General features: G+C 43.5%; 1 protein-coding gene across 1 annotated transcript; it reads right to left on the reverse strand.

Moving 5' to 3' along the window:
- Positions 1-4,635: 4,635 nt before the first annotated feature.
- On the reverse strand, positions 4,636-6,244 carry LOC123077646 (glutathione S-transferase 1-like). Its single transcript, XM_044499942.1, has 3 exons — positions 5,946-6,244; positions 5,808-5,856; positions 4,636-5,680 (listed from the first exon to the last, which is right to left on the reverse strand). Exons 1-3 carry the CDS (start codon positions 6,093-6,095, stop codon positions 5,190-5,192), a joined length of 690 nt encoding a protein of 229 aa, XP_044355877.1. The 5' UTR covers positions 6,096-6,244; the 3' UTR covers positions 4,636-5,189.
- Between the last annotated feature and the right edge of the window lie 18,856 nt (positions 6,245-25,100).

Here is a 25,100-nt window from a genome sequence, read left to right on the forward strand (position 1 = left end):
AGATACCAAGCTGACACTTGTTTTTTGTATTGCATCATTAATTTTACAACATAGTTCTATGTTAGCTCAAAATTTGATCTTGCTCCTGCTAGCAAGATGTGTACCATATTAGCTACAGTTTGAAGGATATAATCCTTTTGTTTCAAGACTGATGGTTAAACATTCCTCCGGTGTGAAAGTTATTATTTTATGTTCAAATTTCTTCGTTACATTCCTCCGGTGAGAAAGTTATTAGTTTAACTTTGAAGAATATAATTTTAACTATAGGTATTTGGCTATCAAACAACTTTTCTGCTATCCGATTTTGTTTTTGCAAAAGTTGCTTCTGTTCTATATAGGTGTACAGTTTTCATGCTAAGTGGAAAGTACCAAAGTACCAAAGTTGTCTATCCTAGCTGCACCAAACTACATTTTCTTGTTTTATTAATATGAGATATATAAGAAAGTGCAGCGGGAATCGCTTGTACTCATGCTTGAGGATATTTGGCTTAGGCTCCTGGACTGCCTCATGGCCACAGTACAGATGGGACACTTGTGGTTATCTTCATGTGTCATTGGTGGTCAGAGAAACAAAACAAAGATGGGGTGGAAGGTTGAAACAAAACAAAGGGTCTAGGACTAGGAGTTTCAATAAGTTGTTAAAAATTGTGCCAGACATTAAGGTTGATTTCAGTTCCTTTGCATATGTGTTCATCCTTCTAGCATATTTAAAATATGGTGCTTTGCTTGAAAAATTTGTGGCTTAGTTCTGGAAGGCATTAAGTTTCCATACATGCTGGTACTGATCAATCCATCCCTCTGAAAACATGACACCCTCTTTCACATGCTTCCTATAAGCTATGCACATGCCATCTCGCCAAGCACTGATAACATGTTTCATTTAAGAGATCATCTGAGATTTGCATAATTGTTTTGAGAATGGGCAGGGCAGCATCAACACTGGCCTCGATCAGTGTCAGGGCAGTGGCATAGGACATCGACACCGGTCACGACCAACGTTAGAGGATGGGTCGTTGGGACGGAAGGAGGAAGACAAAGAGGATGAAGAAGACGGTGATCACAAATTTTTTATAACCAATAGAAAACACGAGAACGATGCATAGTGCTCTCATACTATCCGCTAAAGAAATTGATAAGAGGCGATATATATTCGAAGGACTTCACACATGTCACTTAGTCATCAGTTTGATTTATTCATGTATTTCTTCCTGCGCAGCTCCCCTGCCGGTGGCTCCGGCGTGCTGTCCTGCTGGTTGGCTGCCCACCGCATTAAGCACAACAGCTGCCTAGCACACGGCAGCCGCACATGGCTCTCCAACGTGCCGCCCAGCCTACTTTGTAGCCACCGAAATTACAGTACAGTTGCTCTTATATAGAGCTTATAAAGAGATGATTCGTTTCATTTTTTAATAGAAAATCACATCACAGTACAGTTGATCTTATACAGCTTATAAAAAGCAATTACAAGTAAGAAGAGTGGTGTGTTCTACTTAAAACGAAATTGCAGAAGTTTTTTTTGGCAGGGTAGCAAAATTGGAGTTTACTATTTAAATTTTAGTAGTTCACTATTCAAATTCAGCCCACTTTAAAAGTTTAAAATAATTCGCTGTTATAGCTTATAACATAAAACAACATAAAATTTATTTTTGGAAGCTTCAAAGGTTCGCTGGAAAAAAATCACTATCACTATCTCGACCTATAAGAATACGGAAGGAAATACTGCTTATTCTCTTTTTTTCTGTCCGCCGTTCACACAGAACCTGATTATGGAGGGCGCGCACCGGGTGTGCATAGCATCATCAATGCTGACCAATTCAGCGGCGAACACCATGTGGAGGTGCACGGTAAGATGAGCTTTCTCATCTGTTTTGCCTTCAACATCTCGCTCGGACGGTTTCAATTTTTTTTTTGAAACCGTTTTGAAAAAGAACATCTCGCTCGGATGGTTGTGGGGGCACAACTTTGTGTTGTAGATGCATTACGGTGGTGGATGGGACACTGGCTTGGCGCTTGTGCTGGTCATGGCTCTCGTCAGGATAGTTGTCGTGCTTGCCCACCTGTTTTGTTAGGACACGTGTCTTTAATGTCGTTATTGTTTGATGTGCATGAGAATCCTAAAGATATATATTTAACATGATTATTATTGAACCCCTAATATAAAATTAATGTCTCCGTTGCAACGCACGGGTCTTTTGCTAGTAATAATAATAATAATAATAATAATAATAATAATAATTAATAATAATAATAATAATAATTTTTAATAATAAAGCACGGATTAACTTTGTCGGGTTCACCGTCACAATACGCTTTCTTCCCGTGAATTTACGCTTTCAGTTTTTTTCTTTTTCTATTATCCAAGATGGTACTAATCTATCTACACGCCGGCTGCCTGTACGTCAAAAGCATTGCGCGACTTGGGCCTGCACCCGCGTGTTATGGCTCTTGGGCCAGTCGCCTTGGCCCGTTTAAGTCACACACCTGGTGAAAGGTGGCCCCGCTGCATTGGAGGACGGGAGGTAAAAATTGATGCTGCTATACGATTCGAACTCTTGACTTCCAGCCCTGTAACAGGGATTGCAACCAACTCAGCTAGATCAAATTCTGCTAGGAAAAGGTTAGATGCTCCTTTTAAATAGTCCCACCTCGCCCCCTTCCACTTGCTTCTTCCAATTTATATATGACTTCAACTTTTTGGGGTATCGAGGCGGTGTTTAGGGAATCAATAAGAAAATGAAGATACAGACGCTGAAAGATAAACGAGGAAAGAGGAGGATCGCATGCTGCTGTTGAAGGAAAGGGGAACATTCAATCTTGCTTCTAAATATACAGAAAGCTTCCAGAGAAATAAGAAAGGAAGAGAATTCAGTCTTGCTGCTAAAAGGTTGGAGGGAGAGCTGCGTTAGCGGAGGACGGCGGCAGCAGGAAGCTGACAGTAGCGGCTAGCGCTCTACCGTGGCGACCGAATTTGATCTTGGGCGGCCCGTGGCAAAGCTTAAGAAGAAGGGGGGCTGGTGGCCATGGCCTCGGTTCGCTGCAGGAAGTCGAAGGGAGGAAAGAAAACGGGAAGGAGGCCCAGTGATGCAGCAGGGGAGGGAGGGGTCGGCCGTGTATCTAGCCAATGCAACCAAAAGACCGATCTGATGGAAGAGACTAGGCAGCACATTATATGTCAACACTCCCCCTCACGTGTGGCTCCCTCAGGACTAAACGTGGACCGAAAGTGGGCTGCAATTTAATTGCGCCAGCCGGGTCTTGAACTCAAGACCTCTTGGCTCTGATACCATGTAGAAGTGCATGCTCTAGCCAATGCAACCAAAAAACCGATCTGATGGAAGAGACTAGGCAGCACATTATACGTCAACAGGTCGATGTGCTCCTCTCTCCGTTGTGGCGCTGGGCGGCGGCGCCATTGCTGCGGCTCGGGCGAGCTCGCGAGAAGGCAGGGGCACGAGGTCGACGTCCATCGCGCGACAGAGGGGACCCGCGGAGGACGGGGTCGAGGCAGAGAGGGGTGCGGTGGAACACATGCCGGCTGTGCGGGGTCGCTCGTCAACTCGAGGTTGCTACTCCATGGTGTCCTCCTGTGACGACTGACGAGTGAGAGAGAGAGAAAGAGATGTGGAGAGGCGGAGCCAGGAAAAGAAGCTTCAGGAATATAAGCGGCCATGCTCGAAGAGCGTGGGCCGTTCAATCTCGCATGCAGCCAGGGGCTACGAGAGCAGGCGTGTTGCACCTTACTTTATTTTTTATTTAAGCCAAATTGGCCTTTCGGCCTGATGTGCACTGACTAAGATTGAGGCCTACTCACAAAAAAAAATTAAAAGTAAAACCGGCATAAGCTTTTGAGCTGCAATTTTATGTGCTATGGTAACCAGATCACAATGGATTGTAGGGTATATATAAACTCAGATTTTGTCTGGCCTGCTGTACACTATATTGTTAATTTCGCCCGATTTAATTTCTAACCATGGCAACAATGCTCATTTTATTGAAGCTAAGGAGCAATAGGTAGGATGCATGTTCTGAATTTTTGCATTGAGATTCAGACAATACCACAGTTGAGATTGCTAACCGTGATATTGATGTATGATGTTTTTGGAAAAGAGCGAGGAGGCTATGAACAAATTTAAGTGGTCAAGGACGGCAATACATACCATCTTCCCAAACTAGCATCCCAAAATACCCTTCATCTATAATTATTTCTTCATATGAGACTTTTGTCCCGTGTTGTCTTGACTAAAGTAGATTTATGTTACTTGGGTGACAAGAGAGTTAAGTCACGATCAATTGATTTTTTTTTTTGCATAGCAACGCATGGGCATTCAACTAAGGATCTCTTTATATAGACAAATGCATGTCTTGTGCATGTATGATACTTTAGCAAATGGATAAATAAGTTTTTGATTAAGACAAATCTTGATAGCATCACATACGTAGTGTCTTTCCTTGGCAACTCACATACCCACAAACCAAACATGAAAGATTTTTTTTTCTTCCGATGCAACGCACAGGCATTTTTGCTAGTAAATAAATAAACTGCAAAGTCGGCGGTTTGGAAAACGAAATCTGGAGAGACGCCAAGATTGAAAGGTGGTACGATTTGACGGCCAAAGAGAGCCATGCATGCACACGTATCCAAGATGTAGTAATATATATATGTTTGCTTTGGATCCATTCTGATCTTTAGTTGTGTACTATATACGACGTATGGATTAGCAGCATTGACCAGTCCGTTGTTTATTTACTACTCCCTCCATGCCTATAGATTTTTGTGCAAGTCAAATTTTGCTAACTTTGATCAAGTGTATGAGAAAACCGTCTACATCTACAATATCAAACATGTACATTTTGAAAATATAACTCATGATGTATTCAATGATGTGCATTTGCTATTCTAGATGTACCTACTTTTTTCTATAAATATGGTCAAAGTTTGTAATGTTTGACTTTTGCAAAAATCTATAGACACTATATTATGGAACGGAGGGAGTACTAGTGCACAACTTAAAGCAAGGAATCCAGGCTCGCACGAACAGAAGCGCAAGCGGACTCCTCGTGCTGCTGAAACTGAAAGCGTATACACGAACGAACTAGACGGGCAGATGATCACCCACCCACGGGAGGTCTCTTCTCTTGAATGGAATCATCACCGGCACGGCACGGCACACACTCGCGCGGAGAAACATCTAGTACTGTGCACCTAGCTTAAACTCCGTAGGCATATGCTTGCAGACCCTCTGCACCGCGGGCCTCTCCATGAGCATCTCCCACCAGGCCTTCACCTTGGGGTAGTCATCAAACACCTTGGCGTACGGGGTGGTCATGAAGTAGAAGGTGAACGGGATGTGGTTCAGATCGGCGAAGCTGATGGAGTCCCCGGCCAAGTACCTGCTCTTCTCCAGCCGGGCCTCATAGATCCCCAGCACACCCCTCAGCCGCTCCAGGCTCTCGTCGACGACGGTCTGGTTCGGCGCCGCGCCACCGCCAGGAATGATGAAGGGAATGATGATGCACTCGAACACCACGGGCGAGATGGCCGGGTAGTACTGCTGGGCCTCCACCTCCGTCCACATGTCCACCATTGCTAATTCTTCGATTCCGCTGTTTTCTCCGAGGAGGTCGAGGCCGGCTGTCCCCCCGTACTTGCGGAGGATGTACTTGGCGATGGCGCGCGACTCTGCAATCACTCATCCATTTGTTAGATTAGATTAGAGAAACCAATGCAATGGATTTTTAACATGATATATACTCCTAGACAGGAATGATTCGTGTCGTGTGTACGGATGGATGGATGGAGGGCTCACCGAACAGGACGAGATCGCCATCTTGGAACCCAGGCATCTTCGCAAACGGCTGCAAGAAAAAAAAACACGCAGCATCTCTGTTAGAAATCATCACCTGATACTATACGGTGACCGATCGACGAATTGTCGTCTGCTTACGTTTAGCTGGACGTGTTGGGGCCTCTTGTGCTCGCCGGCGACGAAGTCGACGGGCACGAGCTCGTACTCGGCGCCGACCTCCTCCAGGAAGAGCAGCACCCGTGCGACGTTTGTCAACATCGGGTGCCCGAACACCTTCACCGGAGACATGTTTGTCCGTGAACTTCACGTGATGAGGGATGCTCTACACTACAGGAGAGGGCAGATACTGGAGCAAGACTCTGCTCTGCTCTGTAGCGTGTGCGTGTGTGGGAGGAGGCCTTGGATGTTGATCTCTATTTATACAAGAGCAGGGAGCACCACACCCGGCCCGCGTGGCCTAAGGAAATAACAAGGCTACCTCGACTTTTTAGCTAGTGCCTAGATCTGCTTTATTTCATTTCTGCCAAAAAAAATGAAATGATGAGTGCCAAATGAGCTCTTAAATCATTTAAACCGGGTAAGTAATCATCTTTGTTAGTTTATCGCATACTCCCTCTTAAATTATCCCACGGGAGAGATCACGAGCACTTTGAAAAGTTGTTCCAGATTTTTAGGGATAACCACATGCATACTCCTAGGCATATTCCTTGTTCTAGAAATTGTGGTTTGTGGATCGCTGATGGCAGGGATGACAACAGAGGCAGCCTGACTTTTCTTGCCATCCCATCCTTGGGCACATGCCGGGCAGCTGCAGCCGTGGCGGACTGGCGGGGACACGGCGAAAGCGAGGAGAGGCGGCAGCAGCATCTGGTCCAGCATCAACCACGACGACAACAGCTGAAGGAAATATACAAGGTCTCATCTGCTCCTCATGTGGTCACAGTGCATCGTCGTGTAACATCGCCGCCGGCGGCTATGACCGGCTACGATATACGACGACAACAAGATATATGGCAACCCCTGCGGTCTTGCCCGACGGCTGAAGGAAATATATGGCAACCCCTGCGGTCTTGCCTGACCGGAGACGACGACACTTGAGGTTCATCATCCCATCCTTTATTTTCTTTCAGAGGTTTCACCATCTCATCGTTGAGGTATACTCTCACGCATGCACTATTTTTATGCATGTAGTTCCTCGTATGGCAGTGTAATCTATGCACACCACGGTGACCAAGATCCATGGACACCTGGGCCCGTGCTATCTGGTCTGTCGTCAGCATATCTGTCGGTGCCAGCACCACGTACCCACGATCGGCTACACCTATCCTGCATCGACATCGCGGACGGCCGTGATTTTTACGACGTCCAGAACATACCTAAGATGGATTAAAGATGAAGATGGCTACCTAACAAATTGCCTCGTTAATTGTAAAGTTGCTAGTATTTTTTTAGGGAGTTGTAAAGCTGCTAGATGAAAAGCATTATGACTTGAATACCGATGAGTACTGAATTCTATAGAATAAGTATATATGCTCCTTGGAAGAGTATATACCCTTGGTGTATATTTGATTTTTTTTTCAATTCACATTTTGCACCATACTTCTATTCAAATACTCCCTTCACGGCCACATACTGTTCCAGATTTTGGCATAGTCTTTACATGAATGATATCTAACAATAGGTACTTATCATAACAAAAATGATATATCCTCTGTCGCGGAGAATCTAGTATATATGCACTCCCAACGTCTCAGTAAAACGCCCTCCGTCCGAAAAACCTTGTCCCTAAAATAAATGTATCTAGCATCAAGTTAGTGCTAGATACATCCATTTGATAAACAAATTTGAGACAAACTTTTTCGGACGGAGGGAGTAGCATATACTCACTTATGAAAAGAAACGAGTATATACCCCCTCAGCAATGTGTAGTTTATACTCACTCAGAAAAAATGTGTACCTTCTTAGATGAAAAAAGTGTATACATTCCTCATAAAAAAAATGCAATGTCTATCCTCTTAGGAAAATGCAGTATATACTCACCCAACAAAAAAAGGGTATTTGGTCTATCATCAAAGTTCAGTCTATTTATCACAAAAATAATAATTCAAAGTGCAGTATATAACCCATCACAAAAGTATGCGCTCACTAAAGAATATGGTATATACCCTTTAATAAGTTTTACATATTTTTGATAATTCGTCTCATCAAAAGTAGTGTATACATGTCATATATACTTATTTGTGCTAACTCGTTTCATCAAAAGAATGTTATATACTACACGGTTGTAAGTAACAGTATATACTCCAAATTTTAGTACAACAGCGTATACTTCAAACTAGTATCATGTGTACTACTTCCAATGGTTCACGGATGAAAAACAAATGGTGTCCGCTATTCCAAGCAGTCAAACAAATTTGAAGGACGAATGGTTGTTCCTAATTTCTAGGGTGTAGCTAACGCGTCCAAAAAAGGTTGTTAGATTTTTTGACAAATTGGCTGAGTTGTTGTTATTCCTAAGGGTGGGGCGTGGGAGTACATGCATACTCTTGGGAGTATAAAAGAGGAGTCGTATATATATTCCAAGCAGTCAAACAAGTTTGAAGGACGAATGGTTGTTCCTAACTTCTAGGGTGTAGCTAACGCGTCCAAAAAAGGTTGTTAGATTTTTTGACAAATTGGCTGAGTTGTTGTTATTCCTAAGGGTGGGGCGTGGGAGGACATGCATACTCTTGGAAGTATAAAAGAGGAGTCGTATATATATTCCAAGCAGTCAAACAAGTTTGAAGGACGAATGGTTGTTCCTAACTTCTAGGGTGTAGCTAACGCGTCCAAAAAAGGTTGTTAGATTTTTTGACAAATTGGCTGAGTTGTTGTTATTCCTAAGGGTGTGGCGTGGTAGTACATGCATACTCTTGGGAGTATAAAAGAGGAGTCGTACAAACAATTTGTGTGTGTGTGTGTGTGGAAGGAGTAGTGGGTTAGGGGTACAAACAATTTCTCACCTTTCATAGATAGTATAGGAACAATGGTTTAATCCCAGAGCTACCAAAATGCAAAGGAGAGAAGTGGCTTTGTATCAAAGAACTCCAAAACACACTAAACACACTCTGACTTATGTGAAGCTTAGGTATGGCAAGTGGCATGCAAATGGAACGACCGGAAACCAAGATATTGTAGTGGCAAGTAAATGTCCACGATGATTACAAAGCAAAGACAAGTTGATCTTAAAGGATAGGGATTATGTTCAAGGAAACTCACATGCAAAGATAATGCGACTTGTGCTACCAAAGGAATGAGCTAAGCACCAAAGATGATGTGTACTTCCTTTTTACATATCCCTGTTTCCTATGGCATATCATTACAGGAGTATTAATATCGTCCAGTCCCAACGTATACTCCCCTTCCTCTGATTAGCTCATTGTTGGTGAGGGTGTTCTTAGCACGAGTGGGCATCTGCCTTCATTTGATCTTGGTTAGGTCATAGGGACATATGGTAACAATTATCAGCCCATATGCTCTCAAGATTCCCTTCGGTTCACTCCCCCAGGGAGTTTCCCCTATACGTCCAGAATGTGCCTAAGTGTCGGAACCCCAAGTGTCTGAAGCCAAACACACGCGGGTGTTCATCCTTGGATCCAGCATCATCTCACCACACTTGTGTACACACCATGTGGACACACACAAGTTTTGGGGCCATTCCCACCCTCCGAGGCTTGATTTACGACAAAACCCTAATCCGTTGACCGCGCGGTCTACCCCTTTGACTTCATCCCACCGGCGGTGCCCCAGTGGGCATATGCCTTCATTTGATCTTGGTTAGGTCATATGGACATGTGGTAACAATTATCAGCCCATATGCTCTCAAGATTCCCTCTGGTTCACCCTCAGGGAGTTCTCCCTATACGTCTAGAGTCTGCCTAAGTGTCGGAACCCCAAGTGTCTGAAGCCGGACACACGTGGGGGTTCATTCTTGGATCCAACACCATCTCACCACACTTATGTACACACCATGTGGACACACACAAGTTTTGGGGCCATTCCCACCCTCCGAGGTGCGATTTTCGACGAAAACCTAGTTCTGTTGACCGCGTGGTCTACCCCTTTGATTTCACCCCACCGGTGGTGCCCCGGTGGGCATACTTCTAAGAACAACAGCCAGTTGATTCCTTTTTTCCTGAAGACATCTTTGAATCTAAGATGATGATCAACATGCATCATATAGGGACGGGATACATAGCTTAGTGTAAGGAAATGTCTGCTTAACTTGCTTAGTTTTCTTAGAAGTATCCTTAGCATTTTCTCTGTTTTTAGTGACAATGCATACTGTGACCATGGTACCTTCTATGACACTCTACTATTTCTGCCAATTTGTTTCATCAAGTGTGAAGAATGGAACAGACATGGCTGTTATTGCACTTCCTTACTCGGCATATGCATATTCTGGCATCTTAAGGTTCTGTGTAGGACGTGAGTATTCAAGTTAATGCTCATTGTGTGTTAACAACATTAACTTTAGAATAGCCAGCATGCTTCCTACTACGAGCTAAACAATAGAGTATCTAGCACAAAACATGAAGTTCATGGAGTGCATGATATATCTTGTTGTTCTGGAAATGAGTTCTTGGAGTGCATGTTGTATCCTGATGATGTGTTACACCAACTATTACAAGGTACTGAATTAATTGTAGTAGGGTAACTTCCTGATGTCAATGGTTGCAGATCACAGGACTGGGAGTATACTTGCATTGGGAGGAGCATTATCTACTTCGTGTGGATCATTGTCTTCTTCGGGTGGAGTGCAGTTCAAGTCCGGAAGCACCATAGATGCTGCTGCTACTCAGCGACAAGGATGCACTTGAGCGCGTCGACGCCGAAGTGGAGCCGACAGCCCCCAGGTCCCAAGCCCTCAGCAGACTAGATCACTGGCGCTGGATCGCCGAGGTGACTGGATGACAAGTAGTGAAGGAAATATGCCCTAGAGGCAATAATAAAGTTATTATTTATTTCCTTATTCTCATGATAAATGTTTATTATTCATGCTAGAATTGTATTAACCGGAAACGTAATACATGTGTGAATACATAGACAAACAGAGTGTCACTAGTATGCCTCTACTTGACTAGCTCGTTGATCAAAGATGGTTATGTTTCCTAGCCATAGACATGAGTTGTCATTTGATTAACGGGATCACACCATTAGGAGAATGATGTGATTGACTTGACCCATTCCGTTAGCTTAGCACTCGATCGTTTAGTATGTTGCCATTGCTTTCTTCATGACTTATACATGTTCCTATGACTATGAGATTATGCAACTCCCGTTTACCGGAGGAACACTTTGTGTGCTATCAAACGTCACAACATAACTGGGTGATTATAAAGGTGCTCTACAGGTGTTTCCGAAGGTACTTGTTGGGTTGGCGTATTTCGAGATTAGGATCCGATTGTCGGAGAGGTATCTCTGGGCCCACTCGGTAATGCACATCACTATAAGCCTTGCAAGCATTGCAACTAATGAGTTAGTTGCGGGATGATGTATTACAGAACGAGTAAAGAGACTTGCCGGTAACGAGATTGAACTAGGTATTGAGATACTGACGATCGAATCTCGGGCAAGTAACATACCGATGACAAAGGGAACAACGTATGTTGTTATGCGGTCTGACCGATAAAGATCTTCGTAGAATATGTAGGAGCCAATATTGGCATCCAGGTCCCGCTATTGGTTATTGACCAGAGAGGTGTCTCGGTCATGTCTACATAGTTCTTGAACCCGTAGGGTCCGCACGCTTAACGTTCATTGACGATATAGTACTATGAGTTATGTATGTTGGTGACCGAATGTTGTTCGGAGTTTTGGATGAGATCACGGATATGACGAGGAACTCCGGAATGGTCCGGAAGTAAAGATTGATATGTGCATAGTAGTGTTTGATCTCCGGAAAGGTTCCGGAATCCATCGGAAGGGGTTCCGGATGTTTCCCGAAATGTTTGGGCACAAGAACACTTTATCTGGGCCAAAGGGGAAAGCCCACGAGGTTTTTGGAAAGCGCAAAAGGAAGTTTTGCGGAGTCCAGGGGCCAGACGCCAGGGTCCCTGGCGTCTGGGTCCAGACGCCGGGAACCCTGGCGTCTGGCCCTGGAGTCCGAGAAGGACTCTTGCCTTTCGGGTGAAACCGACTTTGTGGAGGCTTTTACTCCAAGTTTCGACCCCAAGGCTCAACATATAAATAGAGGGGTAGGGCTAGCACCCAAGACACATAAAGAAACACCAAGCCGTGTGCCGGCAACCCCGTCCCCTCTAGTTTATCCTCCGCCATAGTTTTCGTAGTGCTTAGGCGAAGCCCTGCGGAGATTGTTCTTCACCAACACCGTCACCACCCCGTCGTTCTGCCGGAACTCATCTACTACTTCGCCCCTCTTGCTGGATCGAGAAGGCGGGGACGTTATCGAGCTGAACGTGTGCAGAACTCGGAGGTGCCGTGCTTTTGGTACTTGGATCGGTCGGATCGTGAAGACGTACGACTACATCAACCGCGTTGATATAACACTTCTGCTTACAGTCTACGAGGGTACATAGACAACACTCTCCCCTCTCGTTGCTATGCATCACCATGATCTTGTGTGTGCGTAGGAAATTTTTGAAATTACTACGTTCCCCAACAGTGGCATCCGAGCCAGGTTTTATGCGTTGATGTTATATGCACGAGTAGAACACAAGTGAGTTGTGGGCGATATAAGTCATACTGCTTACCAGCATGTCATACTTTGGTTCGGCGGTATTGTTGGATGAAGCGGCCCGGACCGACATTACGCGTACGCTTATGCGAGACTGGTTCTACCGACGTGCTTTGCACACAGGTGGCTGGCGGGTGTCAGTTTCTCCAACTTTAGTTGAACCGAGTGTGGCTACACCCGGTCCTTGAGAAGGTTAAAACAACACTAACTTGACAAACTATCGTTGTGGTTTTGATGCGTAGGTAAGAACGGTTCTTGCTCAGCCCGTAGCAGCCACGTAAAACTTGCAACAACAAAGTAGAGGACGTCTAAGTTGTTTTTGCAGGGCATGTTGTGATGTGATATGGTCAAGGCATGATGCTATATTTTATTGTATGAGATGATCATGTTTTGTAACCGAGTTATCGGCAACTGGCAGGAGCCATATGGTTGTCGCTTTATTGTATGCAATACAAACGCCCTGTAATGCTTTACTTTATCACTAAGCGGTAGCGATAGTCATAGAAGCATAAGTTGGCGAGACGACAACGATGCTACGATGGAGATCAAGGTGTCGCGCCGGTGACGATGGTGATCATGACGGTGCTTCGGAGATGGAGATCACAAGCACACGATGATGATGGCCATATCATATCACTTATATTGATTGCATGTGATGTTTATCTATTATGCATCTTATCTTGCTTTGATTGACGGTAGCATTATAAAATGATCCCTCACTAAATTATCAAAGTATAAGTGTTCTCCCTGAGTATGCACCGTTGCGAAAGTTCTTCGTGCTGAGACACCACGTGATGATCGGGTGTGATAGGCTCTACGTTCAAATACAACGGGTGCAAAACAGTTACACACGCGGAATACTCAGGTTAAGCTTGACGAGCCTAGCATATAACAAATATGGCCTCGGAACACGGAGACCGAAAGGTCGAGCGTGAATCATATAGTAGATATGATCAACATAGTGATGTTCACCATTGAAACTACTCCATCTCACGTGATGATCGGACATGGTTTAGTTGATATGGATCACGTGATCACTTAGAAGATTAGTGGGATGTCTATCTAAGTGGGAGCTCTTAAGTAATATGATTAATTGAACTTAAATTTAAGATTAGTATTTGATACTAGTTCAGTTGCTAAGATTAGTAACTCGAAACGGGAGTTGCAGAATGAACAGACTAGTTAAGGGTGAAGTGACGATGTGTGTTGGAAGTGGTTCCAAGATTGATATGATCATCATCGCACGCTCCCTACACTTTCGGGATTAGTGTTGAACCTAAATAAGTGTTATTTGGTGTTTGCGTTGAGCATGAATATGATTTGATCATGTTTATTACAATACAGTTATTTATTTAAGTTAGAGAATAATTGTTATTCTATTTACATGAATAAAACCTTCTATGGCCATACACTCAATGAAAATGGTTTGTTGGATCTCGATCGTAGTGATACACATATTCATAATATTGAAGCCAAAAGACGCAAAGTTAATAATGATAGTGCAACTTATTTGCGGCACTGCCGTTTAGGTCATATTGGTGTAAAGCGCATGAAGAAACTCCATGCTGATGGGATTTTGGAATCACTTGATTATGAATCACTTGATGCTTGCGAACCATGCCTCTTGGGCAAGATGACTAAAACGCCGTTCTCCGGAATAATGGAGCAAGCAACAGATTTGTTGGAAATCATACATACTGATGTATGTGGTCCGATGAATATTGAGGCTCGTAGCGGGTATCATTATTTTCTGACCTTCACAGATGATTTGAGTAGATATGGGTATATCTACTTAATGAAATAGAAGTCTGAAACATTTGAAAAGTTCATATAATTTCAGAGTGAAGTGGAAAATCATCGTAACAAGAAAATAAAGTTTCTACGATCTGATCGTGGAGAAGATTATTTGAGTTACGAGTTTGGTCTTCAGTTAAAACAATGTGAAATAGTTTCACTACTCACGTCACCTGGAACACCACAGTGTAATGGTGTGTCCGAACGTCGTAACCGTACTTTATTAGATATGGTGCGATCTATGATGTCTCTTACCGATCTACCACTATCCTTTTGGGGTTATGCATTAGAGACAGCTACATTCACGTTAAATAGGGCACCTGAAGGAAATATGCCTTAGAGGCAATAATAAAGTATTATTTATTTCCTTGTATCATGATAAATGTTTATTATTCATGCTAGAATTGTATTAACCGGAAACATAATACATGTGTGAATACATAGACAAACAGAGTGTCACTAGTATGCCTCTACTTGACTAGCTCGTTAATCAAAGATGGTTATGTTTCCTAGCCATAGACATGAGTTGTCATTTGATTAACGGGATCACCTCATTAGGAGAATGACGTGATTGACTTGACCCATTTCGTTAGCTTAGCACCCGATCGTTTAGTATGTTGCTATTGCTTTCTTCATGACTTATACATGTTCCTATGACTATGAGATTATGCAACTCCCATTTACCAGAGGAACACTTTGTGTGCTACCAAACGTCACAACGTAAATGGGTGATTATAAAGGTACTCTACAGGTGTCTCCAAAGGTACTTGTTGGGTTGGCGTATTTCGAGATTAGGATTTGTCACTCCGATTGTCGGAGAGGTATCTCTGGGCCCACTCGGTAATGCACATCACTATAAGCCTTGCAAGCATTGTGACTAATAAGTTAGTTGCGGGATGATGTGTTACGGAACGAGTAAAGAGACTTGCCGGTAACGAGATTGAACTAGGTATCGAGATACCGACGATCGAATCTCGGGCAAGTAACATACCGATGACAAAGGGAACAACGTATGTTGTTATGCGGTCTGACCGATAAAGATCTTCGTAGAATATGTGGGAGCCAATATGGGCATTCAGGTCCCGCTATTGGTTATTGACCGGAGACGTGTCTCGGTCATGTCTACATAGTTCTCGAACCCGTAGGGTCCGCACGCTTAAAGTTACGATGACAGTTTTATTATGAGTTTATGTATGTTGATGTACCGAAGGAGTTCGGAGTCCCGGATGAGATCGGAGACATGACGAGGAGTCTCGAAATGGCCGAGACATAAAGATCGATATATTGGACGACTATATTCGGACTTCGGAAAGGTTCCGAGTGATTCGGGTATTTTTCGGAGTACCGAAGAGTTACGGGAATACGTATTGGGCCTTATTGGGCCATACGGGAAAGAAGAAAAAGGGCCTCAAGGGTGGCCGCACCCCTCCCCTTGGTCTGGTCCGAATTGGACTAGGGAAGGGGGGTGCCCCCTTCCTTCCTTCTCTTTTCCCTTCCTCTTTTCCTATTCCATATGGGAGGTGGAATCCTACTAGGACTAGGGAGTCCTAGTAGGACTCCACACTTGGTGCACCCCCTCCTAGGGCCGGCCTCCTCCTCCCTTGCTCCTTTATATACGGGGGCAGGGGGCACCCCAGAGACACAACAATTGATCCTTGAGATCTCTTAGCTGTGCGGTGCCCCCCTCCACCATATTACACCTCGATAATACCGTTGCGGAGCTTAGGCGAAGCCCTGCGTCGGTGGAACATCATCATCGTCACCACGCCGTCGTGCTGACGAAACTCTCCCTCAACACTCGGCTGGATCGGAGTTCGAGGGACGTCATCAAGCTGAACGTGTGTAGAACTCGGAGGTACCGTGAGTTCGGTACTTGATCGGTCGGATCGTGAAGACGTACGACTACATCAACCGCGTTGTGATAACGCTTCCGCTGTTCGGTCTACGAGGGTACGTGGACAACACTCTCCCCTCTCGTTGCTATGCATCACCATGATCTTGCGTGTGCGTAGGATTTTTTTTGAAATTACTACGTTCCCCAACAGTGGCATCCGAGCCTGGTTTTATGCGTTGATGCTATGCACGAGTAGAACACAAGTGAGTTGTGGGCGATATAAGTCATACTGCTTACCAGCATGTCATACTTTGGTTCAGCGGTATTGTGAGATGAAGCGGCCCGGACCGACATTACGCGTACGCTTACGCGAGACTGGTTTCACCGTTCGGAGCACTCGTTGCTTAAAGGTGACTGGCGGGTGTCTGTCTCTCTCACTTTAGTTGAACTGAGTGTGGCTACGCCCGGTCCTTGCGAAGGTTAAAACAACACCAACTTGACAAACTATCGTTGTGGTTTTGATGCGTAGGTAAGAACGGTTCTTGCTAAGCCCGTAGCAGCCACGTAAAACTTGCAACAACAAAGTAGAGGACGTCTAACTTGTTTTTGCAGGGAATGTTGTGATGTGATATGGTCAAGACATGATGTGATATAATGTGTTGTATGAGATGATCATGTTTTGTAACCGAGTTATCGGCAACTGGCAGGAGCCATATGGTTGTCGCTTTATTGTATGAGATGCAATCGCCATGTAATAGTTTTACTTTATCACTAAGCGGTAGCGATAGTCGTAAAAGCAATAAATTGGCGAGACGACAATGATGCTACGATGGAGATCAAGGTGTCGCGCCGGTGACAATGGTGATCATGACGGTGCTTCGGAGATGGAGATCACAAGCACGGTGCTTCGGAGATGGAGATCACAAGCACAAGATGATGATGGCCATATCATATCACTTATATTGATTGCATGTGATGTTAATCCTTTATGCATCTTATCTTGCTTTGATTGACGGTAGCATTATAAGATGATCTCTCACTAAAATTTCAAGATAAAAGTATTCTCCCTGAGTATGCACCGTTGCAAAAGTTCTTCGTGCTGAGACACCACGTGTTAATCGGGTGTGATAGGCTCTACGTTCAAATACAACGGGTGCAAAACAGTTGCACACGCGGAATACTCAGGTTAAACTTGACGAGCCTAGCATATACAGATATGGCCTCGGAACACAGTGACCGAAAGGTCGAGCGTGAATCATATAGTAGATATGATCAACATAGTGATGTTCACCATTGAAACTACTCCATCTCATGTGTTAATCGGACATGGTTTAGTTGCTTTGGATCACGTAATCACTTAGATGATTAGAGAGATGTCTATCTAAGTGGGAGTTCTTAAGTAATATGATTAATTGAACTTAAATTTATCATGAACTTAGTACCTGATAGTATCTTGCTTGTCTGTGTTAATTGTAGATAAATGGCCCGTGCCGTTGTTCCGTTGAATTTTAATGCGTTCCTTGAGAAAGCAAAGTTGAAAGATGATGGTAGCAATTACACGGACTGGGTCCGTAACTTGAGGATTATCCTTATTGCTGCACAGAAAAATTACGTCCTGGAAGCACCGCTAGGTGTACCACCTGCACTAGCAACTGCAGACATTGTGAATGCCTGGCAGTCACGTGTTGATGACTACTCGATAGTTCAGTGTGCCATGCTTTACGGCTTAGAACCGGGTCTTCAACGACGTTTTGAACGTCATGGAGTATATGAGATGTTCCAGGAGTTGAAGTTAATATTTCAAGCAAATGCCCGGATTGAGAGATATAAAGTCTCCAATAAGTTCTATAGCTGCAAGATGGAAAAGAATAGTTCTGTCAGTGAGCATATACTCAAAATGTCTGGGTATAACAATCACTTGATTCAACTGGGAGTTAATCTTCCGGATGATAGCGTCATTGACATAATTCTTCAATCACCGCCACCAAGCTACAAGAGCTTCGTGATGAACTATAATATGCAAGGGATGAGTAAGACAATTCCCGAGCTCTTCGCAATGCTAAAGGCTGCGGAGGTAGAAATCAAAAAGGAGCATCAAGTGTTGATGGTCAGTAAAACCACTAGTTTCAAGAAAAAGGGCAAAGGGAAGAAGAAAGGAAACTTCAAGAAGAACAGCAAGCAAGTTGTTGTTCAGGAGAAGAAATCCAAGTCTGGACCTAAGCCTGAAACTGAGTGTTTCTACTGTAAGCAGACTGGCCACTAGAAGCGGAACTGCCCCAAGTTTTTGGCGCAAAAGAAGGATGGCAAGGTTAACAAAGGTATATGTGATATACATGTTATTGATGTGTACCTTACCAATGCTCGTAGTAGCACCTGGGTATTTGATACTGGTTCTGTTGCTAATATTTGCAACTCGAAACAGGGGCTACGGATTGAGCGGAGATTGGCTAAGGACGAGGTGACGATGCGCGTGGGAAATGGTTCCAAAGTCGATGTGATCGCCGTCGGCACGCTACCTCTACATCTACCTTTGGGATTAATATTAGACCTAAATAATTGTTATTTGGTGACAGCGTTGAGCATGAACATTATATCTGGATCTTGTTTAATGCGAGACGGTTATTCATTTAAATCAGAGAATAATGGTTGTTCTATTTATATGAATAATATCTTTTATGGTCATGCACCCTTGAAGAGTGGTCTATTTTTAATGAATCTCGATAGTAGTGATACACATATTCATAATGTTGAATCCAAAAGATGCAGAGTTAATAATGACAGTGCAACTTATTTGTGGCACTGCCGTTTGGGTCATATCGGTGTAAAGCGCATGAAGAAACTCCATACTGATGGAATTTTGGAATCACTTGATTTTGAATCACTTGGTACTTGCGAACCGTGCCTTATGGGCAAGATGACCAAAACACCGTTCTCCGGTACTATGGAGAGAGCAACAGATTTGTTGGAAATTATACATACAGATGTATGTGGTCCGATGAATATTGAGGCTCGTGGCGGATATCGTTATTTTCTCACCTTCACATATGATTTAAGCAGATATGGGTATATCTACTTAATGAAACATAAGTCTGAAACATTTGAAAAGTTCAAAGAATTTCAGAGTGAAGTTGAAAATCATCGTAACAAGAAAATAAAGTTTCTACGATCAGATCGTGGAGGAGAATATTTGAGTTACGAGTTTGGTCTACATTTGAAACAATGCGGAATAGTTTCTCAACTCACGCCACCCGGAACACCACAGCGTAATGGTGTGTCTGAACGTCGTAATCGCACTTTACTAGATATGGTGTGATCTATGATGTCTCTTACTGATTTACCGCTATCGTTTTGGGGTTATGCTTTAGAGACGGCTGCATTCACGTTAAATAGGGCACCATCAAAATCCGTTGAGACGACGCCTTATGAACTATGGTTTGGCAAGAAACCAAAGTTGTCGTATCTTAAAGTTTGGGGTTGCGATGCTTATGTGAAGAAACTTCAACCTGATAAGCTCGAACCCAAATCGGAGAAATGTGTCTTCATAGGATACCCAAAAGAGACTGCTGGGTATACCTTCTATCACAGATCCGAACGCAAGATATTCGTTGCTAGGAATGGATCCTTTCTAGAGAAGGAGTTTCTCTCGAAAGATGTGAGTGGGAGGAAAGTAGAGCTTGATGAGGTAATTGTACCTGCTCCATTATTGGAAAGTAGATCATCACAGAAATCAGTTTCTGCGACACCTACACCAAATAGTGAGGAAGTTAATGATAATGATCATGAAACTTCAGATCAAGTTATTACTGAACTTCGTAGGTCAACTAGATCAAGAACCGCACCAAAGTGGTACGGTAATCCTGTTCTGGAGGTCATGTTACTAGACCATGGCGAACCTACGAACTATGAAGAAGCGATGGTTTGCCCAGATTCCGCAAAATGGCTTGAAGCCATGAAATCCGAGATGGGATCCATGTATGAGAACAAAGTATGGACTTTGGTTGACTTGCCCGATGGTCGGCAAGCCATTGAAAACAAATGGATCTTCAAGAAGAAGACTGACGCTGATGGTAATGTTACTGTCTATAAAGCTCGACTTGTTGCAAAAGGTTTTCGACAAGTTCAAGGGATTGACTACGATGAGACCTTCTCACCCGTAGCGATGCTTAAGTCTGTCCGAATCATGTTAGCAGTTGCCGCATTTTATGATTATGAAATTTGGCAAATGGATGTCAAAACTGCATTCCTGAATGGATTTCTGGAAGAAGAGTTGTATATGATGCAACCGGAAGGTTTTATCGATCCAAAAGGAGCTAACAAAGTGTGCAAGCTCCAGCGATCCATTTATGGACTGGTGCAAGCCTCTCGGAGTTGGAATAAATGATTTGATAGTGTGATCAAAGCATTTGGTTTTATACAGACTTTTGGAGAAGCCTGTATTTACAAGAAAGTGAGTGGGAGCTCGATAGCATTTTTGATATTATATGTGGATGACATATTACTAATTGGAAATGATATAGAATTTCTGGATAGCATAAAGGGATACTTGAATAAGAGTTTTTCAATGAAAGACCTCGGTGAAGCTGCATATATATTAGGCATTAAGATCTATAGAGATAGATCAAGACGCTTAATTGGACTTTCACAAAGCACATACCTTGACAAAGTTTTGAAGAAGTTCAAAATGGATCAAGCAAAGAAAGGGTTCTTGCCTGTACTACAAGGTGTGAGATTGAGTAAGACTCAATGCCCGACCACTGCAGAAGATAGAGAGAAAATGAAAGATGTTCCCTATGCTTCAGCCATAGGCTCTATCATGTATGCAATGCTGTGTACTAGACCTGATGTGTCCCTTGGAGGTACCAAAGTAATCCAGGAGTGGATCACTGGACAGCGGTCAAGAACATCCTGAAATACCTGAAAAGGACTAAGGATATGTTTCTCGTATATGGAGGTGACAAAGAGCTCATCGTAAATGGTTACGTTGATGCAAGCTTTGACACTGATCCGGACGATTCTAAATCGCAAACCGGATACGTATTTACATTGAACGGTGGAGCTGTCAGTTGGTGCAGTTCTAAACAAAGCGTCGTGGCGGGATCTACATATGAAGCGGAGTACATAGCTGCTTCGGAAGCAGCAAATGAAGGAGTCTGGATGAGGGAGTTCATATCCGATCTAGGTGTCATACCTAGTGCATCGGGTCCTATGAAAATCTTTTGTGACAATACTGATGCAATTGCCTTGGCAAAGGAATCCAGATTTCACAAGAGAACCAAGCACATCAAAAGACGCTTCAATTCCATCCGGGATTTAGTCCAGGTGGGAGACATAGAAATTTGCAAGATACATACAGATCTGAATGTTGCAGACCCTTTGACTAAGCCTCTTCCACGAGCAAAACATGATCAGCACCAAGGCTCCATGGGTGTAAGAATCATTACTGTGTAAACTAGATTATTGACTCTAGTGCAAGTGGGAGACTGAAGGAAATATGCCCTAGAGGCAATAATAAAGTATTATTTATTTCCTTGTATCATGATAAATGTTTATTATTCATGCTAGAATTGTATTAACCGGAAACATAATACATGTGTGAATACATAGACAAACAGAGTGTCACTAGTATGCCTCTACTTGACTAGCTCGTTAATCAAAGATGGTTATGTTTCCTAGCCATAGACATGAGTTTTCATTTGATTAACGGGATCACCTCATTAGGAGAATGACGTGATTGACTTGACCCATTTCGTTAGCTTAGCACCCGATCGTTTAGTATGTTGCTATTGCTTTCTTCATGACTTATACATGTTCCTATGACTATGAGATTATGCAACTCCCGTTTACCGGAGGAACACTTTGTGTGCTACCAAACGTCACAACGTAAATGGGTGATTATAAAGGTACTCTACAGGTGTCTCCAAAGGTACTTGTTGGGTTGGCGTATTTCGAGATTAGGATTTGTCACTCCGATTGTCGGAGAGGTATCTCTGGGCCCACTCGGTAATGCACATCACTATAAGCCTTGCAAGCATTGTGACTAATAAGTTAGTTGCGGGATGATGTGTTACGGAACGAGTAAAGAGACTTGCCGGTAACGAGATTGAACTAGGTATCGAGATACCGACGATCGAATCTCGGGCAAGTAACATACCGATGACAAAGGGAACAACGTATGTTGTTATGCGGTCTGACCGATAAAGATCTTCGTAGAATATGTGGGAGCCAATATGGGCATCCAGGTCCCGCTATTGGTTATTGACCGGAGACGTGTCTCGGTCATGTCTACATAGTTCTCGAACCCGTAGGGTCCGCACGCTTAAAGTTACGATGACAGTTTTATTATGAGTTTATGTATATTGATGTACCGAATGAGTTCGGAGTCCCGGATGAGATCGGGGACATGACGAGGAGTCTCGAAATGGCCGAGACATAAAGATCGATATATTGGACGACTATATTCGGACGTCGGAAAGGTTCCGAGTGATTCGGGTATTTTTCGGAGTACCGAAGAGTTACGGGAATACGTATTGGGCCTTATTGGGCCATACGGGAAAGAAGAAAAAGGGCCTCAAGGGTGGCCGCACCCCTCCCCTTGGTCTGGTCCGAATTGGACTAGGGAAGGAGGCGCCCCCTTCCTTCCTTCTCTTTTCCCTTCCTCTTCTCCTATTCCATATGGGAGGTGGAATCCTACTAGGACTAGGGAGTCCTAGTAGGACTCCACACTTGGTGCGCCCCCTCCTAGGGCCGGCCTCCTCCTCCCTTGCTCCTTTATATACGGGGGCAGGGGGCACCCCAGAGACACAACAATTGATCCTTGAGATCTCTTAGCCGTGTGCGGTGCCCCCCTCCACCATATTACACCTCGATAATACCGTTGCGGAGCTTAGGCGAAGCCCTGCGTCGGTGGAACATCATCATCGTCACCACGCCGTCGTGCTGACGAAACTCTCCCTCAACACTCGGCTGGATCGGAGTTCGAGGGACGTGATCGAGCTGAACGTGTGTAGAACTCGGAGGTACCGTGCGTTCGGTACTTGATCGGTCGGATCGTGAAGACGTACGACTACATCAACCGCGTTGTGATAACGCTTCCGCTGTCGGTCTACGAGGGTACGTGGACAACACTCTCCCCTCTCGTTGCTATGCATCACCATGATCTTGCGTGTGCGTAGGAAATTTTTTGAAATTACTACGTTCCCCAACAGCACCATCTAAATCCGTTGAGACGACACCGTATGAACTATGGTTTGGCAAGAAACCTAAGCTGTCGTTTCTTAAAGTTTGGAGTTGCGATGCTTATGTGAAAAAGTTTCATCTTGATAAGCTCAAACCCAAGTCGGAGAAGTGCGTCTTCATAGGATACCCAAAGGAGACAGTTGGGTACACCTTCTATCACAGATCCGAAGGCAAGACATTCGTTGCTAAGAATGGATCCTTTCTAGAGAAGGAGTTTCTCTCGAAAGAAGTGAGTGGGAGGAAAGTAGAACTTGATGAGGTAACTGTACCTGTTCCCTTATTGGAAAGTAGTTCATCATAGAAACCGGTTCCTGTGACACCTACACCAATTAGTAAGGAAGCTAATGATGATGATCATGAAACTTCAGATCAAGTTACTACCAAACCTCGTAGGTCAACCAGAGAAAGATCCGCACCAGAGTAGTACGGTAATCCTGTTCTGGAGGTCATGTTACTTGACCATGACGAACCTACGAACTATGAGGAAGCGATGATGAGCCCAGATTCCGCAAAATGGCTTGAGGCCATAAAATCTGAGATGGGATCCATATATGAGAACAAAGTATGGACTTTGATTGACTCGCCCAATGATCGGCGAGCCATTGAGATTAAATGGATCTTCAAGAGGAAGACAAACGCTGATAGTAGTGTTACTATCTACAAAGCTAGAATTGTCGCAAAAGGTTTTTGACAAGTTCAAGGTGTTGACTATGATGAGAGTTTCTCACTCGTATCTATGCTTAAGTCTGTCCAAATCATGTTAGCAATTGCGGCATTTTATGAAATCTGGCAAATGGATAAACAAAACTGCATTCCTTAATGGATTTATTAAAGAAGAGTTGTATATGATGCAACCAGAAAGTTTTTGTCGATCCTAAAGGTGTTAACAAAATATGCAAGCTCCAGCGATCCATCTATGGACTGGTGCAAGCATCTCAGAGTTGGAATATACGCTTTGATAAGTTGATCAAAGCATATAGTTTTATACAGACTTGCGGTGAAGCCTGTATTTACAAGAAAGTGAGTGGGAGCACTACAACATTTCTGATAAGTATATGTGAATGACATATTGTTGATCAGAAATAATATAGAATTATTCTGCAAAGCATAAAGGAGTGTTTGAAAGGAGTTTTTCAAAGAAAGACCATGGTGAAGCTGCTTACATATTGAGCATCAAGATCTATAGAGATAGATCAAGACGCTTGATAAGTTTTTTCAATGAGTACATACCTTGACAAGATTTTGAAGTAGTTCAAAATGGAACAGTCAAAGAAAGAGTTCTTGCTTGTGTTACAAGGTGTGAAATTGAGTAAGACTCAAATCCCGACCACGGCAGAAGATAGAAAGAGAATGAAAGTCATTCCCTATGCCTCAGCCATAGGTTCTATAAAGTATGCCATGCTGTGTACTAGATCTATTGTATACCCTACACTAAGTTTTGCAAGGGAGTACAATAGTGATCTAGGAGTAGATCACTGGACAACGGTCAAAATTATCCTTAGTGGAATAAGGATATGTTTCTCGATTATGGAGGTGACAAAAGGTTCGTCGTAAAGGGTTACGTCGATGCAAGTTTTTGACACTAATCCAGATGACTCTAGGTCTCAATCTGGATACATATTGAAAGAGGGAGCAATTAGCTAGAGTAGCTCCGTGCAGAGCATTGTTGACATAGAAATTTGCAAAATACATA

The sequence above is a fragment of the Triticum aestivum genome, chromosome 3D (assembly GCF_018294505.1).
Source record: "Triticum aestivum cultivar Chinese Spring chromosome 3D, IWGSC CS RefSeq v2.1, whole genome shotgun sequence".
Taxonomy (NCBI): domain Eukaryota; kingdom Viridiplantae; phylum Streptophyta; class Magnoliopsida; order Poales; family Poaceae; genus Triticum; species Triticum aestivum.

Coding starts and splice junctions, on each gene's coding strand:
- LOC123077646 (XM_044499942.1), bottom strand. CDS start 6,095: ATGTCTCCGGTGAAGGTGTTCGGGCACCCGATGTTGACAAACGTCGCA. Junction 5,857..5,945: donor CCCAACACGTCCAGCTAAAC/GTAAGCAGACGA, acceptor TTTTTCTTGCAG/CCGTTTGCGAAGATGCCTGG. Junction 5,681..5,807: donor TGGCGATCTCGTCCTGTTCG/GTGAGCCCTCCA, acceptor GAGTGATTGCAG/AGTCGCGCGCCATCGCCAAG.